The sequence below is a fragment of the Chinchilla lanigera genome, unplaced genomic scaffold (assembly GCF_000276665.1).
Source record: "Chinchilla lanigera isolate Chin_1 unplaced genomic scaffold, ChiLan1.0 scaffold00001, whole genome shotgun sequence".
Lineage (NCBI taxonomy): Eukaryota > Metazoa > Chordata > Mammalia > Rodentia > Chinchillidae > Chinchilla > Chinchilla lanigera.
Window position 1 is genome coordinate 2,729,806 of NW_004955402.1, and position 19,874 is coordinate 2,749,679.

The following is a 19,874-nucleotide window of genomic DNA, read 5'->3' on the forward strand; positions in this document are numbered from 1 at the left end:
CACTGTCAAAATCCCTACATCAAAACTGCTTTTCTCTTCCCAGAAGACACAATCAAAATTAAGTATTCTTTTAATACTAGGAATACTGAGAGCTGAGAATGGTGGTACACACCTGTAATCCCACCAATCTGGGAGGCCGACGCAGGAGGACCACAGGTTCAAGTCTTGCCAGGCCAAAAAAATGTTGGGAATGTAGCTCAGTGTGAAGGCTGTTTGTTCAAATCCCCAGCACAATCAATCATTCAATCAATCAATCAATCAAAAAAAAAATCTTTATATCTGGAATGATGCCTACTTATTAACCCTTAAGAAATGTGTAAGAAAGTTCTAAGCCTTACTTTACTGACCTTTGCTTTATTTATTTAAAAGTAAGTATTCTTCTGCTATAAAATATCTCATGTTAGAAAGGAAAATAGAGAGTAAAGGACAGAATAAAAGCTACCCTAAAATAATCCCAGGAAAACCATTTCTTAGCTTACTTAAAATTATCACATTTGATTTTATTTGAATTAACTTACACTAAACATAATTCCTAAACCTCCCTACTTAAAGTATTACTGTTCTTTCAGAAAGCATGCTCATCCCTCCACAAGCAGCCTAAAACCTTGCCACATTTTGCTTTGCTTCTTATTTTACCCATGATAAGCTCATTTAGTTTATTTACTGTGTGGCTTTGGCCTTTTTTCTTGTTCATCTGGATAAACAAACTCCTTCATATCACCAACAGCATGACACAGTACACCTGAGAATCAAATCTGCACAAGTGTATTAGGTCTAATCGTTTTTGGTAATGTTTCCCACAAAACTTTGACATTCTGCTCACTGCTATAATCTGAGAAATTTTCATCAAAATCTGGAGTTAGTCTTTCTACCTCTTTGTTGATTATGTTTCTTTGATTTCTGGGACCTTACAGGACATCTAAAAAACCCTTCACTCTTAAAGTTGTGATGGGCCTTGCCATCGGGTTTTCTCTCTTTCTTTTCCATTAAAAACAATTCCCTTTGATCTAAAAACAAGTCTTCAGTTAAAGGGCACAATCTTCAACTAAAAAACATTTCCTTTCCAGCATTTGCTCCTTTTTGCAGTATGGAAAGTACATCCCTATATGTTTCTTCACATTGTTTTTCTTGTATTTCCTGTGTCTTTGTTTTCTGTACATTTTGTAAGCTGTCCTTCTCTCGGGTTTCAATAAGACTTCCATGATGTCTGGTGCAGTCCTTCGTCCTGAACAGAATTCTGACTTCAGTAATGCACACAGCTTGAGTCTCAAGGACTTCCTTGACATCTGATTACTTTTTCACAGCAGCGCTGTGGTTGATATGGCTGGTGGATCCACTGCCCTCGGTGTTCTCCAAGGACTTTGAGAACTTACTCTTCTCCCCCTACATTATTTATAATCTCCAGGGTCAGATGTTCTGTTTGTTCCTCCTGGCCCTCTTGCCTTTCACTATTTTCCTCACACCTCTGGGCTTCTCTTCATATTCACAGCTGCTTTTTTGGTGAGAGGCCTGCCTGTCCTACTTGTGGTGGCCTCTCCTCTTAGTCTTCTGGAGGAGACCGTTCCCTGAGCACGGGACTCTGGGGTAGAGAGGTTCTCCAGAGAGCCTTAAGGGGAAAATGTTTCTCAGGTGCAGCAGGCCTCCTTTATGTCTATTCTGACAGTGCCTCTGCTTTGCAAAGTTCACTAATCAAAACTAAAGTATTTATAAATTAATTCTACAAATACAACTGATATTTATGTTATCTAGCCAAGGAAGTAATAGAAAAATGCACTTGTATTTTAGGAAACAAATTTTTACAGCTTCCACTTTGCCAAAGTAATTGGAAAATGTAGCTTAGAGACAGGAGAACAATTAGGTAATCGCATACGCTGTCTACTAGATTTACATTTCTAAACCTCAATTCCCCAAAGTACATGTTAGGTGTTTAGATTCTGCTAGGTAGGTGACAAGTCATCATATATTCACTCAGGAATTAAGTATGTCATCTGAGAATTTGTTTTCACTTTACTTCTATAGTAATATGTCTTGGCAAACAAATTACAGGTAGCATTTAAGAGTGAGGTGGACAGAGTAGAGTATCACCAACAGCTGAAAATATACATATAAAAGCAAAACCTACATAAGAAATAAAATCAAGTACCATAGTATTTAATACACATTCCTCAGTCATCAATGTCTCTACTAAATTGTAACACACAATTAATTATGTATTTTTCTTCCTGTAAAAATAGGAGAGGTATCACTACAAAAATTCTGATGTCACTAAAGGCAACTGACAAAAATCACCCAGTCTCAAATATTCCATCATAAATATACACATTACATGGAGGTCCTTTTACCCATGACTAGATAAAACACTTTTTTTTCTGCAGACAGGATAATACAGCTAAAGATGAACTTATTTAAATGTATGCACACGTAATTAACAGTTTTAAAGGAAAAGTGTTTTGTTTGTGTTCTGCCCAAATGTACCCTTTATAGAGATTTTGTTTTAAATATTCAGTAGTATCACACTAATGTAATTATGTGACAGACCCACTTTAAGTGCCTACGCAATGGTAGAAGTTCTGTTAAGAAAAATCATGAAGCTAACATTTTAAAACAAAAATTGATCAGTTCTGATGTTTGCAATAAATAATATATACAGTTTTTGGCCAAATATAAGTCAAATTTCTTGACTTCTATGTTTATATGAACTTCTAAGAGGTATTTAGCAAACTTATTTTATGTCACATAAAATTTAGTGACTTAAATGAATTTGCAGCTATTCAGAGCATACTGTAGCTATGTCCATAATTTCCCTCCCTCCCTCTCTTCCATCCATCTGCAAGTCGATGATGTAGAATACATAGCACATAATTTTTATACATTGCTCAAGAGCACACTTTTATAATGTACAGTCATTTAGGTATTCACAATTTTTCCTTTTTCCCCTCTACTTAGAATCTGACATGTGTTTTCTCTAAAAGGCAATCTACTTGGAATTAAAACTTTCAGGCTCTGGGACTAAGTTGATACAATTAATTCACATAAAATGCATGATGAGACATGTACTACTGTCAAAAACCTGAAGATACTGGGAAAGGCAAGTAGATGCTACTTATATTTTAGAATTTCAAAACATTAAAATTCAGAACTCTGTGTATGAAATATACATGTTACACAGCAGAGATAAAGGGTAGTACACAAAACACTATACAGGAATTTCTTTTCAATGGGCGTAATATAAAGAATACCTATTTCCTACCATGGTACATGCTCAACCCTGAGGCCTAAGAATCCTGTAGCTATTTCATTTCTTCTGTGCACTGGTACCTATACACTGGTACTTCTATGCACAGGGATAGGTGGAAAATAAACACCAGACATGGTGCTTGCCATTATTCAACCTGCTGAAATAGGCCTAACCAAAGAGGTAACTAACGGTCTTGGCTGAACAAATTAAGGTTCTGGGGTTAAAAATGAGACAGTGATTTTCCATACAAGCTCTAATTCCTATTACCTAACAATTATATTGAAGTTATTAAAACATGGCATTTAGAAAGAACAAAATTATTTACATTTTACCTTAACTTACTAAATAGAAAAATCCTTATGTACACTAATATGCAAACTCCTTTATTCTCTAAAATGCTCTATCAAGTGAAAATTCTATTAAATATGTTGATATGTATGTATCTGGACAGTCCAGAACACCTTATGTAACCTCTTCCTGTAATCCTCATCTGTCTAAAGTTAAAAAGGTTGCTTTAAAATTTCTTGAGGTGATGCTTCCTTCCTGAGGAGATAACATCACATAGACCATTTGATAAAAATTTGGTATATTCTGACTAAAAAAAAAATTTTTGTGATTTCTGGATGTATGAGCTGCAAAAATTCCACGAAAGTATATATCACTACTTGTATTTCAAAGTTCCTGAAATACAAAATTGAGGACATGAGTTTCTAAAATTATAACAATATACTTATGATAGAATGGTACAATTAAGTTCTATTTTAATATTGAGAAAATGAGGATTCAAGTTGGGTATAGTGGCACATGTCCATAATACCAGCACTCTGGGAGGCTATAGCAGCAGGATCACAAGTTCCAGCCCAGCCAGGACAACTTAGTGAGACCCTATCTCCAAAAAGAAAAAGCAAAAGGGATGGGGATATAACTCAGCATGATGACTCCGAGTTCACTTCCCAGTACCACACACAGAGCCCCAAAAAGGAAAATGAGGATTCAAATAATGGTCCTTCTGTGTATTTTATGACACAGAAATGCACTCAGTGAATACCAGTGCATAAGAATACATTATTGTCTTTTCACAAGTCTAATTTTTCTTAGAGCAGATTCCAAAAGTAGCTTATGTATTATGATGAAGCATTTCTTTGGTTGTGATAAAGGTTGCAGTAAGGAATGTTTATAGCAGCTATTTCATTAAGGGCAACAATTCTTATGACAATGACATTTTAGTCTGGCAGTTAACAAAATCTCTATTTTGGCAACCGGGAGTATCAGAAAACACGGGGCTCCGCTGTGACAGCTGCCTACTTCTCCATTACTAACGTGATGATTCATGAGTACAATTTGGCACTCTGAGCAGGACTAAGTTCTCACCATGGTAGCAACAAGCAGTTATTTATAGCAAACATTACTATCAGACAGAATTTCTGTACAGGAAGGTAACACGGAGTTTCCGTAAGCAAGGTGGATAAGACCGTGGGAAAAGGGTAGAAATTACGGGGGAAAGGCTACAGAATTACGCAAATTTAAAAGCACCACACATTTATATACAAATAAGTATTAACTGTATTAACTAGATATGCATTCCTACATTATCAAAATGTATGATATGCATGACATAAAACTGCTACTGAAAGTCTGCTCCATGAAGTGAGGCGATCTTCAAACTACTTATTAATGATCTCTCATGAAGTGACGACCTTAAGTGGTCACCAAAAGTAGAAACTCAATTATGTCACTGTGCACACTGTTTATTTCAGCTGACATTGTTCCATAGCATTTTTTACTTTTTGAAGGAAGTGGTACACTGATTTACACTGTGGCACCAGCTCCTTATCTTGAGGACTGGTAACAGTTAGTTTACCGGATGGCTACTCTTAGTAGCATAAAGTACAGTGTTTAAAGGAATAAATCATATTTGAAATACTATATACATGACACTCCTTTATCCACTCCAAGTCTATTAGCTTTTGAAGTTCAGTCTTGTTCATTTTCTGTTTGTAACACTTAAAGTGTATCTGTCACATGGATGACATGACAATGCAGATGGATAACAATGCTATCAGGCTTTGCACATATAAACGTCAACGGGCAGTTAAATTAATTCTTGATTAATATGTTCTGAATTTAGACTGGATGAAGTCTGATAAAGTTCAGTCTAACAAGGACCTCATGTAACTTAAGCAATAAACTTTGGGTATTTTTATCAGTCTTTTTCAGCAACTCCAAAATCTTTGTATGATACTTACTGATAATTTTTGCATCATTCCTTGAGGGACTTTGATCAAGCAATAATTCAGGCACATTCACCATGTGGAAAATAAATATTCTGAAAAATCAATACATAGCCGATGAACACATGAAATTATTAAGATCAGTGAAAATCAAAAAGGTTCTAGAAAATGTGTTCTGCTCTAATTAAACATGTAAGTTCAAAAAAATACTTTTTGTGGGAAAAATTTGTTGCAGCTCTTCTTTCTAAAGGTAGGTTACTGCTTTTTAGAGCTAGTTTTTAAGAGACCAAAATTAGAGAGTCCATAGCCATAATAAATAAAATAATATACCACATAAAAATGTTTTCACTCTTATTGTTTACTTTCTCATGGAAAACAATGCAATTTCAGCTGTAACAATCCTGATCCCACACAGCACAAGGGTGTACAAGTATTTTCGGCCTGTTACTAGCAGACGGATTTACAGGTATGTTGGAAGTGGAAGGTGATGGACAGTGGATGATGTCAGTATCTCTGGTTTCTTAATCAGCTGCTTCAGTACTTAAACAATGCCAAACACATACCGGGTACTCAAAAATAACAAACAGCTGTTGAATAATTGAGGCAAAGGAAAGGAAGGAGTTTGGTGTGACTTCACAGAATATGACTTATATGTACAGCTGACTGAAGTTACTATTTAGTTAAGAAAAACAAAGAGAATCGGGAAAAAGAAGTTCCACTTGTGAATGTTGATTTTCCTTTGAGGAAATAGAAATATATCACTGAGAAGGCAGCTAAATTAAGTTTGATGCTTAAGAGAAAAGCCTACGATAGAGAGTTATATTTGAAAGTCCTTGCCATATAGTTGTAACTGTGAGAGTGAGTAAAATTTTATTTGGGAGAGTATGTAACATAGAAAGAGGATCGAGAAAGTAGTACCTTTAGGAAAACCGACACAGGGTTGTATGGGGAAAGAAATGACGATGAGATTCAACAAGGAAACTGAGGACGAACAGTCTGGGAAACTGGATGAAAGTCAGAGAGAATATGGCCTAGAAACCAATGTAACAGAATTTTAGAAAGAACAAGACCAACACCATCAAATTCTGAGTTTGAAAGGACAGGACTAAAATATATCTAAGGGATGTGAGAGTGAGAAGATAATGTGTGATCTCAGGTTCCATGCAGTAATTCGTTTAGACTGTGTTTTTAAGAAGCACAGTTGTGAAGATTAATGAGACAAGGATGCAGGCCAAGAGAAAATTTTGTTCACAGAATTTTGCATATTTCTGCCACTAGCCTTCCAACACATGCCTCATCGGCAGCCTGCTACACATCCTTCCAGATACTGCTCCACACTTACACAGTCTTCCATAAAAATACTGTATGTCCATATACCAACGCGCGCACAGATCCTGTGTCACTGTCCATGGCTGAAGGGCAGCTCGGCCATACAGCACCTGCTTGGCACATTATGAGGCCTGGGGGTTAAGCCCCAGTACCACGAAACCAAAGGCAAATCAAGCCCAGCAACAATAACAAAAAAATCCCACACCAAACAACACTGTTCATTTAATAAAAGGAGCTATAATTATTCACCCAGATTTCTCTAACTCACAAAACTTTATGACATAGTTTTCATGATTCTGTGGGGTCCGTGATGTGTTTTTATCCAACCAGTTAGTGATGGTTATCTACTTTTTTGTCCTTTAAAGAGATTACTGTAAACAGACATAGGATATTCCCAGAAGTGCCCATGCTAGATTAAAAAACTAAGTATTAAGAATGTTCTTGTGTTGGTAAAATGTGAACTTATCCCAAAGTAAATAAATAGAATCTTATAGGCACACTCTTGACTCAGCTTTTATAACCTTTAATCTCTGGCTAATTCACACGTCTGTTCACCCTGCCCCTGCACTGATTTTGAAGAAGATCCCATTCGTTTTATTGTCTCATAAACACTTCAGTTTGTATCTCTAAAAGGATAAAGGTCTTGTATTTTGTTAGGTGTCACCAGACTTTTTCAAAAGGACGGTAATAATCCACACCCTGCCCTTTTATTGCTTCTCCTATTAGGTAACCACTTTTGTAAGTTGGCTAATTCTTTTTAATCTTCTAAGAAAAAAAATATGATATACCTTTTAAACCTCTAAAAGCCTACAATTACCTGTTTTGAATCTGACAGTAAATAATACCATCTCCAGGTACAGGATCCTTACCCTGTGGTTTGTTTTCCTCCCAGTAATCTGCCCTTCACTGTGGCAAATTTTAAGTGTGATGCCAATCTGGTCACATTTCTTTGTAGGTAATTTGTTGTTCACAGCTAAGGAATTTGGCCAATGTGTAGACGTATGTTACGTGTTCAATCCACCCAGAGCTCAGTGAATTTCCCAACTATCAGGCTGAGGTTTTTTTTTCAACTAAGATAATTTTCTACTATCATCTGTATGACTATTGCCTTTCATTGGTTTCTTTTTCTCTTTTAAATTCCCATAAATATTACTCACATGTTAGATCTGTTAGGTACCCACTATCTGTTCCTCAAGTCTTTTATCATTTCATTATGATTCTACTTGTATTTTTGCTATGTTGTACAAAAGATGTATTTTAACTGATTCAGTCTCATGATCTAATTCTCAGCAATGTTCATCTCCTTCATCTACCGAGTTTGGCTATACAATCATGTTTTGTTAGCTTGTCAAAGCCTTTTTGTACTGTATGTGAATTTTCCTAAGTGTTCATTTTCACTGCTGGAGTTATGGTTTATCGAGTTATTTTATTCAGTGGGCTCACGTTCTGTTTGAGCTGATCCCTCCAATTTCTAGGGGAACTTCGAGGGCTGCCATCTCCTCCTGCTGGCTCACACTCCAAGCACAGCACTCCTGCAAGCAAGCGCCCCACCCTGACTTGGGCCCTCACGAGCAGCTAGAGCACCGGAAGGAAGCAGCCTGTTCTTTAACCCAGGCCACGCCTCCTCAGCTTCTCCCAGTCCTCATGAGGGGCTGGCGTGCCTACGGAAGTTCAGTATTCCTTGGATTTATTTGGCGAAGCTAGAGTCCTGGCATAACCTTTAGGTAGTCCCTTACCCCAATTTAATAAATATTAATTGGGCAGTATCTACGTACTCAACACTTACACAGTCTACATTTTTTCTAGAAAGTAAGGAGAAAACCAGACACTGAAGAGCAAAGTTCCCACCATCACAATTCTGCTCACAGTTTTAGCTCATGATTTCCTTCGCATACGGACTGATGCCAACTTTTTCTCAGCATTGCATTTTTCTCTTGGTATTCACTTCCTATCCTGTCTCTGCTTCCTCTAATCAGTCCCAGTTTGGGATGGGTGATAGTTTAGGGGAAGCGCTGTTTCCTAGGTGAAACAAAGAAACTACCACTATTGCTGGTTCCTTCTAAAAAATCATGGAGTAGGTGTCAGGCTTGTCCCTTAATCCGTTACCTCAAGAATGTCTTAGTAGTAAACAAATGAGTTGATTCATACCCTGAATCTTCCATGTGCCATTTACTTTAAGTGAGGTTTGTTGAAGATTCTCTCAAAGAATAAATCACCTTTTTTTTTTAGTGTCACTCATTTTAAAAAGTGTCACATGCCCTTTAAAATTTTTTTCCTTACAGGTTCTCCTTTTCCTTTTCTATACAATTTATCTGTTCAAAAAACCAGGCCTGTCTGAGTTTCCAACAATCTGGCGTTTCCTGACTGCACACTTTTGATACAGTCCAACATGTTTCTCTCATCCTGGCATTTTTTGTATGTTGACAGCTGGACCCTGAGGTCCTTAGAGGCTGAGGCCTGTCCCTCTCACATGGCATAGTGGCAGCACAGTATGCTCTTCCACCTTTAATTTAATGTTAGAAACTGCAGATGCTCAATGCATTTTCACTGGGGTTGCAATTCAGCTTTTCCTTACCAGCGAGGCTACCCCACAACACAACTCATGTTGGAAAGGCAGGAAAAGTTTTTTCTCCCCATCTGCTCAGTTTTAAAGATATATTAATTCTCTATCAGCCTCTATGATGACAAACTAATTTTAAAGATTATCATTATCAACTTGTAGATTTAAAGATTTTTTGTTTTTTTTCTGGTACCAGGAATCGAACTCACAATCTCGTGCTTGCCATGCAAGCACTGTGCCACTGAGCTAAATCCCCAGCCCCAGATTTAAAGGTTTTTGATGGGTTCCACACTTCCACAATTACTGGCCTTAGTACAGCTCATATCTCATGCTGGCCAGTGGGAAACCTCTCCAAGTTGTCACCAAGGTCTTTTGTAAGACCTTACATTAATACTTGGTATCTGTCTGGGCTCATGTCTGTAATCCCAGTACTCTGGAGGCTGAGGCAGGAGGATCATTGTGAGTTCAAGACCAGCCTGGGCTACGAAGTGAGCTCAAGGCCAGTCTGAACTGCATAGCCAGACCCTGTCTCAAAAAGACAAAAAAGAAGAAAAACCAAAAAACTTGTTATCTTGCTGGAAATTAAATGTTCCATTTTCATCTTATGTATTTCTTGACTCTGACCTAGAAACAATTTTGTCCAAGAAGCCTGATTTTCTTTTAGTAGCAAACATTGTTAAGCTCATAATTTGGGAACTAGGAATGACTACTGCTACTAATTCATTGCTTTGAGGTTTTTATAAGGGACAGAATAAGGATTCTCATGTATTTCTATATATTTTAAACTTTACTTGGAAATGATTGCAAATTCAAAAAAAATACTAAATACTGTGTATCCTTTACCTAGACTTGTTTATTGCTAACCCTTTACTCCCTGCTTTATAATTTGCTCATATATTATATATTGTATGTATACACATACTTCTTCCTGAAGTATGAGGGTCATACATACATTATGGCCCTATAGCCATACAGTAGGTGTTTCCTAGGAAGTGTCTCCTAAATATATCTTGCTGTCAGTACAATAAAGCTGTCAACACAGATACAACACTCGTCTACTGTCAATGTACCTTATTTGACCTAATAATGTTCTTCACAATCGTTTTCCTAGTGCAGGATCCAATCTAGTAGTAGGTACTGCATTTATTAACTTTTTAAATAGTGTGAAACATCTCTATTGCTTTAACGGTCCTTCATAATGAACGGTCCTTCACCTCTCATGACGCTAATTCTATTTCAAGAAACATTCCTCTTGATACACTCCTGTTTACACTCAGCTGGAAACTACGTGATGCTTCTCCTCAGACGCTCACATCTGTAGCACCATGCTGTATACCTCCCCCTCCTCCTTTGGTGATGCTAATTCTGATCACAGACTAGCTGCTACTAATTTTCTCTACTGTATCATCAATGGTTTGTACCTTTCCTCCCTCTCTGGAGATGAAAAGGTTGCGTAGGGCTCCTTATCAAATCCCCCACACTTATCAGCCATTGGTGATTCTTCCCCAATCATATTCACTTCGGTGGATGTAAAATGATCAGCGGTAGGGGTGGGCATCCCTAAGAGATGCATGAGGAAACTCTCTTGAGTAATGGGGCTGCTCCACACCTGGAAGAAGCTGGCTGATGCCACGTAAGTCTGGCATGCCTCAAAACATGCAGAGCAGTAAATTTACAGTGCAAGTCCTGCCAAAAATCACAAACAGATGTTGAACCATAATGAACTGCATGCTAAAGTATTTAGGGGTGTCTGTAACTTACAAAATGCATCAGAAATAAGATGGATTAATGGGTAAATGGTAATATAGTAAAGCAATGGCAGCGAAAGGTAACCATTGGAAACCAGAGCTGAGTGGGTATAGGATATTTTCTGCCCAATTCTTTGAAGTGTGCTACATGTTTAAATATTTTCGCAATAAATTGAGAATTTTAAAAACAATTCTGTAAGGAATAGGTTCTAAAGACCACAAAGAGCAAATGGATAATTACAATTTGGAATAATTCTCCAGTGTTTGTATCATACCCATACTTTGAATCTAAGCATACGGAAGGAAGATAAAAAGCCAGTTTTTAGCTAAAAAGTGGTTCTAGAGATGATCAAAACACTGATGTCACAATATATACAGTTTTTCAAAATGATCTCATAATAGGAAAACAATATTTTAAAATATATGTGATTTCAAATGCATATACTTAAAAAATACTTTAAGTCAACGCCAGTTTTATCCACTTTCCTATGTAGTTAGTTTATTCAAGCAGGCCATAAGACTTTTATTTTTAAATTTTTACTAGAGGAAATGAAGATTAACTTATATTTTGGCAATATGGCACATGGAAGGCAGTTTATCATAGTACTAGGAAAATTTATAAACACTACTGTAAATGGTTGCATGAGATGCATGTACTTTCAAAATTCCTTCTCCGTCCATTTTTGGGCAGTTAAGTCATGTTATTTTTCGTGCATACAAGCTCTGTTGTATTAATAGCTTCTATACACTCCTGTCAGCATCTCTAACCGCATCACTCTGAATTTCATACATATCAACAAACAGAAAGTACTCCCCACCACAGTTTCACTGCAAACTCACCAACATTTAAGCATTATTTTTCTTTCTTTTGAAGCAGGGTCTCACTATGCAGTTCAGGCTGGCCTTGAACTCACTACATAGTCCAGGCTGGCCTTGAATTCACAGGGATCTTCCTGCCTCACCCTCCTGAGTGTTGGGATCACAGGTGTGTGCCACCATGCCAGCCTCTTGAGCACTATTTTTAAACATAGTATTTATCAATTTATAGGGCAGGGACTGGGGATTTAGCTCAGCTGCACAGAGCCTCCCTGGCAAGCGTGAGGTCATGAGTTCGATTCCTCATACTGGGGAAAAAAAACCAAAAAAAAAAAAAAAATATATAGGGCAGGTTTTTGCTGGCATTGTTTTTGCGAGGCACTATCACACTGGATCCTGCTCTGCAGTTTCCTGTCAGCAGGATTTTGCTGGCTCGGAAACAGAGGAGTAAGCCCTTGGTGCTGGGATGTGTTCAGGTGTCAGAGCGGCCAGGCGCTGTGGGTGTGTGTGGCTGGCCTCCCGACGCCTCTCCTCTCGCTCTGGGTCTGTGTCTCTCTGACTCCCTTTCTCCATGTCTCCCTTTGTCAGTCCTATCTATGTGTGGGGCTATTTATCCTCACGAGTTTTAACTTTTCTTTTTGTAAGATCTATATACATACAGTATTCTGTTCAAGTCTGAAAAAAATCATTTATATTTTTGTGAAAAAAATCATTTATATTCTGACAATTTCTTACTCTAATGATGCTTATGAATTTCCATATTTCTGAAATGTTTACCTATTTTGTCAGACCAGAAACTTAAAAGCTTTACTTTTGTTTAGTAAATTTGTTTTCTTATGTTAATACTTACACAGTATTTTTCCTAATCATTAAATTTTCCTTTATTAATATTTTGCCTGTGTGTTTGAAGCAGTTTTTTCCTTTTATTTCTGATTTCCTCAGAAAGCTCATCAGTTTTTATTCTTTTAGTAAATATTGCACAACCTTGGCCTCATCCTGTAAGTACTGATAGTTATATATGCAATTCTACAACCGGGAGACGTTAGTAAGGGATTATATATACTGGAAAAATTATTTAAGTTTCCAAGCAGTACTGTGCTAACTCTTGCCTTGTTTGTCTAACTTTTGCTTCATACACTTGTACAGTGTTACCTGGTCCTTAAGAGGGCAGTACAATTTGATCTTCATTTTGAATTATATGTGCCCTTTATTATCACAAAAATTATTCTTCCTGTCACACAATATTGGCTGACTTTAATTCTTTGTCTAACGTTAACACTGTAGTTCTTTTTTTTTTTTCTTTTTTTTAAAAATTTTCAAAAGCATTTTTGGGGCCAAGAGTTTAGATCAGTGGTGCAGTGCTTGCTTGGCAAGTGTGAAGTCTTGAGTTTAATTTCCCGTACCCTTCCTAAAGAAAGCATTTTTAACTGTAGCATTTTCAACTACCACAGAGAAAGTTATCACATAAACTGACCTGTTTGAAATATGAGTTTACTGTACCTTTACTGTCATCTCCTGTTCTCAAATGTTCTAGTCTAATTTGGTACTAAAACTCCAGGTCGTTATTACTTTATTTTTTCTTTTTTAGGCATGATCTCATATTTACAGTCAATTTGATGATATTTACAACAGCTATTTAGGCGTCTCTTTTGCAGTCAGTGCTCACAGCCAAAATTTTAATTCTAAGATTTCTTTATTATTTTATTCATAATCTGGCATTACCTCAATCAATTGAATATATTTACAACTAATTTGTGTACAACAAGGCAGTAGTAATGTTGTATTTTGAAGATGTGTTCTTTTAGTTGTCCTGCCACATGAAAGAAAATAAAGCTGTATTATGTAAAAAAAAAAGTAAAGGGTAAAACTTCCTACTTCAAACTATAGATGTTTTCTTATTGCCTACTGGAAATTGCTGAGTTAAACATGAATGAATATGGCTTAGTTTTTATTGATGCATATGTAATAAAAAAACTAGCATCTAATTAATTACAGAACTCTTTTAAGATTTTATGAGGACATAGTCATTTCTAAGTCTAATTGGTTCTTTTTCATTAATTTTTTACTGAAGTATGTAGAGAACCTTTTTAATCTGTACAGAGTTGACTTACTTCAACATAGAAAAGTCTCTTTGTAACATACTGAAATTGTTTAACTTCAAGCATGCCAAAAGTTTTCTAAAATATTTTTTTTGATCTTTCTTATAAAAACTATTTGTAAATGAATTGCCTCTACCCTGCAACACCATCCAGAGTTCAGTCACCTCAATCACAAAAGCAAACATACAAGACTCACTAACCTCAGCAGAGGACATGAAGGATTTGGTTAGCAGCTCCACCATACACAACAGAAGGACAAGGAGTCAGAAGAGCATTGTTGGCAGCCATGCCCGGGGAGAGGTTCTGTGGCATTTTTTAACATAACAAAGGAGCAGTTCAGCAATTTATGGGGCAAAACATCACAGAAGCAGGGCTAGGTACTATGACCCCATTCACTCGAGGTATGTGCAGCAGTTTATTATCTTCCCTTTCTTGGCTGGGCAGCTAGGCATTATTCCATTAACAGCTAACTAGCATTCTTCTAAGGTACTCAAGACATTTTATGTACTATAAACGACTCTGGAATGCTCTTATCAAACATCATGTCATGCTGCAGTGGGACCCAGACGATCTGAAACAAACCTGTGTAACTTTCATCATCATCGGACAAAGGCACCTCTCTCTTCAGCAGCAACTCCAACTCCTCCGTTTCTGCGACATCCACTGGCCGCTCTCCATGTTTATTAGCTTGAAATGGGTTTCCGCCATGACGAAGCAACAGTTTCACTATCTGCAACATCGAACGGGGGAGGATTTAGTCCTTTCTTAGCTGTGTTATTTTGACCACTCACTTGATAACATTACCATGATACTTCATCTTCTCTGCACCTATGACTCAGTGACTAATCATTACTTTGCGCGAGGTGTGGTAGCGCAAGCCTATAATCCCAGCACTTGGGAAGCTGGGGCAGGAGGATCATTGTGCATTCGAGGCCCATGTGGGCTACATAAGCGAGTTCCTGAGAAGACGTTTATCCTTCACTCTTGCAGCTTTAACTTTTTTTTTTTTTTTTTGCCACAGTACTGGGGACTAGACCAGGGCCTCTGCACGGAGCTATATTTCCAGACATTTTTAAAAATTTTGAGACAAGGTCTTATTAAGTCACTAAGCTGCCCAGGCTGGGCTCAAACATGATCCTCCTGCCTCAGCCTCCTGGGTGCTGGTATTAAAAAGCCCTGTGCCACTGTGCCACTATGCCCAGCTGTGCTCTGATTTTTTTATCGGTCTTTCACAGTTCCAATTGCATCAGTACTACAAAAAGCTCATCTAAGTCCATAAAGATCTAAGCCCATGACTGTCCCCTATGGCTAGGTCCTTCATCTACTTTGTCATGCTTTGGTATATATCATTTTTGTAAAATTTTTACCCACTCTATTTGAATGTGATGATAATCATGTGACTCACTCATTCACTGTCTTGCTTACTTTCTCAGCCATCTTCCTTGAGCTCCAACCTCAAATATCAGATTTATCCAATTCAATACAGTATGTGTTTTTTAATATAAAAGCCTAAAATCAACAAACTCCAAATGGAGCTCAGTGAATTTGCACCTTTTATGTATTTCCATCCAGAGTGACTGGCACTGAAAGCTACCCCGGCTCTGAAGTCAGAAACGTGGGCGTCATCACCAGTTTTCAGTTTTACTCTGCAGCACAAAGGTGGCCAACTGTTTGTTACTACCTGTGCTGCCTGCTCTGTCTTGCTGCGATGTCCCCATTTACACTAACGCTGATGTGTTCTATCACACAGGAACCAACACAATACATCTCACCCCTTACTCTCGACCATCAGCTTCGTGAGATCAGGACTTTAAATTCCCAACACACAACTGTGTTTTCTGGTATCTAGACAATGTACCATATCATCTAAGAGCATGCTGGAATAAATAACGTAAAAACAGATAGCTATTAACTACATTTATTACTATAGGAACAATTTAAAACATATTGTAAATCAAGAGTCCAAAGTATTTAAAAATAAAGGTTCACAATGAATCAAATAATGAAATTTCTAGATTAGTATGAAAGCACAGAATAATCTATACACTCACAGACAACAGAGAGTGTATGAAGAAAACAGTTATTCACGAGCCCATGGTCCCAACTGTCAGTATTTTATTTCTCTTGGGTCTTCACCTTTATCACAGAGATGACTTAAAATTTTGAAGGCTCAGCTAACTTTCAAGGACTGCTGCTGGAGGACAATTACCCCGTCACCTACTGCCAAATTGCAGGCATGCACCACGGTGGAGGCGGTGAAGCCACCAGGTCATGTGGGGCTGGGTGGGGAGTGCGAGGGCAGAGGCTCCATTCAGGGATAGGTTCCAGTGCTGAACAGCACTCCCAGAGGTGGCCAGTGCCACCTACTCCTCAACTTCAGTTTTTCTGAGATTCAGTGTGGTCTGCAGGCTTAGTTTTTACATTTTTAAGGGATTACTAAAAGAAGAGGAGAATTTGGTTCTAATCAAACTAGAATTTACTACCAACATAAATATATTAGAAAGATATAGCTTCTGTGATTTTAAATGTTAATTTTCTTTTATCATACAGGAATTATAGTGAATAAAATTCATTAGTATTGAGTATTTAGGGCCAAAGCCTGTATAACTACTGTACACAGTGAGGATGTACATAAAGCCACAGGTTTTATGAAGCACAACCACTGATAACAGAAAAGCACTCAAATCAACAAAACAATTATCTTCTTTTCTCTCAATGAAAAACATAAAGCTGTCCTAGAAAATAAAAAAATTCGCAGCTGTGAAGATGTGAGAAAAAAAATCATCCTGCAGATGTGCCAGAGATAATAAAAAGGAAATGTAAAAAAAAAAAGGGAGGAGGTAAAGAAGGAGAAGGAAGGAAGAGGTAGCAGAGTTGGCCTGTAAAGCATAAAATATGTACTCCGGCTTGTATAAAACAAGTTCCCCCCACTCTGTCCTGGACAGTACCTTCTCACTCCTCTGGCTTCTAAAATCTTGGTTTTCTGTATCTTCTGTTTTTGTCTTTGTGGCTCTTTATCTTTTTAAATCTCCCCTGGGGCTAGGGATGCAGCTCTTATGGCTAGTATGTGTTAGACCTTGGGTTTGATTCCCAGCTTCGAATTAAATTAACAAAATAAAATCTCCTCTTCCATTATAGAGATTTGAGAAGATTAAGTAAAAAAACTTTCAGTTATTATAGTGAGCATTTTTATAAGGTGAAATTTTTTCAATTTTTAGACTTATTTCCTCAGACCAGAGGCCCAGAACAAGAAAGCAGAATAAGGGATCTTAATACTGCTGAAAGCTTTCTACCCACATCAGGAAGCAGCACACAAATACCGCATGACTACGACGATGAGTCAGGTGCAGATGGTTGATTCAAACATCTCTGAAAAACAATTATCGGCACATACGAATGCTGTACTTATTCTAACATGGATTTCAGGCAACATAAAGTTGCTTAAAGAGTAACAGACAGCAAATTAGAAGTAGGCAGAAGTAATCAGACACAAGAAAAATGATAGGCATCTAAAGCACAATTAGGAATGAGGCTACTATAAATGTGTATTATGAGTAAATATAAACAGCAAGTCAAAAACTGACAGTAAGCCATGTTAATCTTCTCAATACTCTTAAGTAATTTAGATCTGGCTACAAACCTAGAACCACTTTATAGATGAAGCTGTCGTAACTTTTACCGAGTAAAACCCCATTCTTACATAGCGGCTCATAAGGCATAGTACAGATGTACAGAAATGAGAGTTTTTGGTAACTCTCATTTCCCTCTTTATTAGGGACAAATAAATAAGGAGAAATAGTTCTCAACAGTTCTTGAATTCTGACTCCCACCCTCTTAGGCATGTTGGCAGGAAGCAAAGCAAAGGTCGTTTGAAAACAGCATTCCAGTCTTGCTCTGCAGACTAGAAATAGTGTTTGAGTCCTGCTAAGTGTATGAGCTCAAAGGTCAGCTTCTGGAAAATATTTTGCAGCTATGTGCACATTTAGAAACTTGTACTCATAGAAACATGCCTCAGTCACAGGCCTAAATTTTAAAAATTACACTTAGAAAGCACGAAACCTACGTAATCACACTTAAAGGAAGATCATTCACCTTTGATAAAGTATCATTAATCCTTATGTAAAAAGGGTGAAAAGTACAGCTATTATTTTAAATATTACAGCCAGAAAGTAAATTTCATTTCTGGTAAGTTCAGTGGGAACAGCAATGTACTCTCATGTTACTGAGCCTGAACCGGCAAACCTTAGGCATCCTGCCGCTCCTCAGACAGCAATCACCCATGCATTCATTTATCTACACACTCACATCCGTACCAGATTGATTGCACACTTCCATGTGACACGCCTTTAAAGAATCAGTCACACGAAAGGACGCGACACGCCTGTTCAGATGCTACGCACAGTCACATGCAGGAAACATGATGTTAGACAAGTAAACAGTAAAAGAGAATGTAATAAATGCATTCCACTATAGTGGAGCCTCGGATCACAAACTTAATTCTTCCAGTGATTCTGGTCACAGAATTTGATCCGTGATTCTGGTTGCAACTGAACTGAACCGTATGTAGAAATTGTCAAGGGATGAGAGGAAAGAATGCTTCAATGGTAAGCAAGACCAGTTTAGGAAAAACAGTATTTACAGATTACATTTTAATTCACTCAAAAAGTTTTCACTGATGAACATAGAAAAATGACCTAGAAACGTATGAGAAAAACGGCACTTTTAACTTTTAGTCTTAAGTATTTGGATACACTGAAATACAGGCATACAAAGGTAGCTTCTAACCATCTTTTACCTCTACCATTTCATAACATTTTAGACTTCAAGATGTGCTTAAATGTAATGTCTTCATTTCTTCACAATGTCCCCTTTAGAGAGATGTCTTTTATTGTATAATTTTAAGACAAGGAAATTCAGAGAAGAGAAGTAACTTGTTCAATATTACATAATTAGCAAACTGGCCAGGCAAGAATTGGATTTGTGACTATCTTCCCTCCAAATTCCACATTAGTTTCAACTAAAACAGGAGTTGGCTTTTAAAAAGACAGGTAGCACAATACTCCAAAGTCTGATAGAAGGCCCTGAAATAAAATTTCTGCCAAATTGCTTACTGAATCGGCAAATTAAACGGATTATTTTATGAAAAGGTAACGCTAAATCTGTGAATGAACAGTCAGAAAGTAGAGAAAGGGTGCTGAGGCTACAGTTCACAGCCAGGGTGCTTGCCCTGCACAGGCAGGCCTAGGTTCAGTGCCCAGAAGGGGGGACAATACAGCTGTGTCGATTAAGCAATGAATGAAACATGACAAGATCACACAACTACAAAAGGATCTCACTACCCTGGGCTGGGGTTTTCTCTGCACACTTACGTCTCTGTGCCCACTGCTAGCGGAGTCATGGAGCGGAGTGTCATCATCCAGTCCCTGTGTGTTGACATCGGCCCCGGCAGCAATCAGCACCTTGGCAACATCATAATACCCAACGTTGCAAGCTTCATGCAGTGGTGTCCAACCTAAAGCCAGAAGAGTAATTGAACCGACAGGCAGGTGAATGAATTTAGGATGTGTGCTTTTCATATAGACAGGCATATTTATTTAGATTTTTTTGAGACAGGGTCTCATTGCATGGTTCAGGCTGGCCTCAAACTCACTGCGATCTTCTTGCTTCAGTTTTGTAGGTGCTGGGATTATAGGTGTGTGACACGGAGACTGGCCTCATTTAGAGAGATTTATGTGTGACATGTCAACTCTAAATTGAGTCTAGCCAGGTGTGGTGGCACGTGCCTGTATCCCAGCATTCAGGAGGCTGAGGCAGGAGGATCATTGCAAGTTCAAGGCCAGCCTAGGCTACAAA

General features: G+C 37.8%; 1 protein-coding gene across 4 annotated transcripts in view; it reads right to left on the minus strand.

Moving 5' to 3' along the window:
- The window catches only part of Ankrd12 (ankyrin repeat domain 12), a 94,431-nt gene that overhangs the window by 24,554 nt on the left and 50,003 nt on the right, over positions 1 to 19,874 (minus strand). For 3 of the 4 annotated variants that reach the window (XM_005372606.2, XM_005372604.2, XM_013515845.1), the window contains 2 exons: positions 19,391 to 19,533; positions 14,604 to 14,751 (listed from right to left, as the gene is read on the minus strand). In XM_005372606.2, coding sequence (XP_005372663.1) covers positions 14,604 to 14,751; positions 19,391 to 19,533 — 291 coding nt within the window. Of the gene's footprint in view, positions 1 to 5,484; positions 5,565 to 14,603; positions 14,752 to 19,390; positions 19,534 to 19,874 lie in introns of those variants that run through there. The other variant, XM_013515902.1, reaches the window with a different exon arrangement.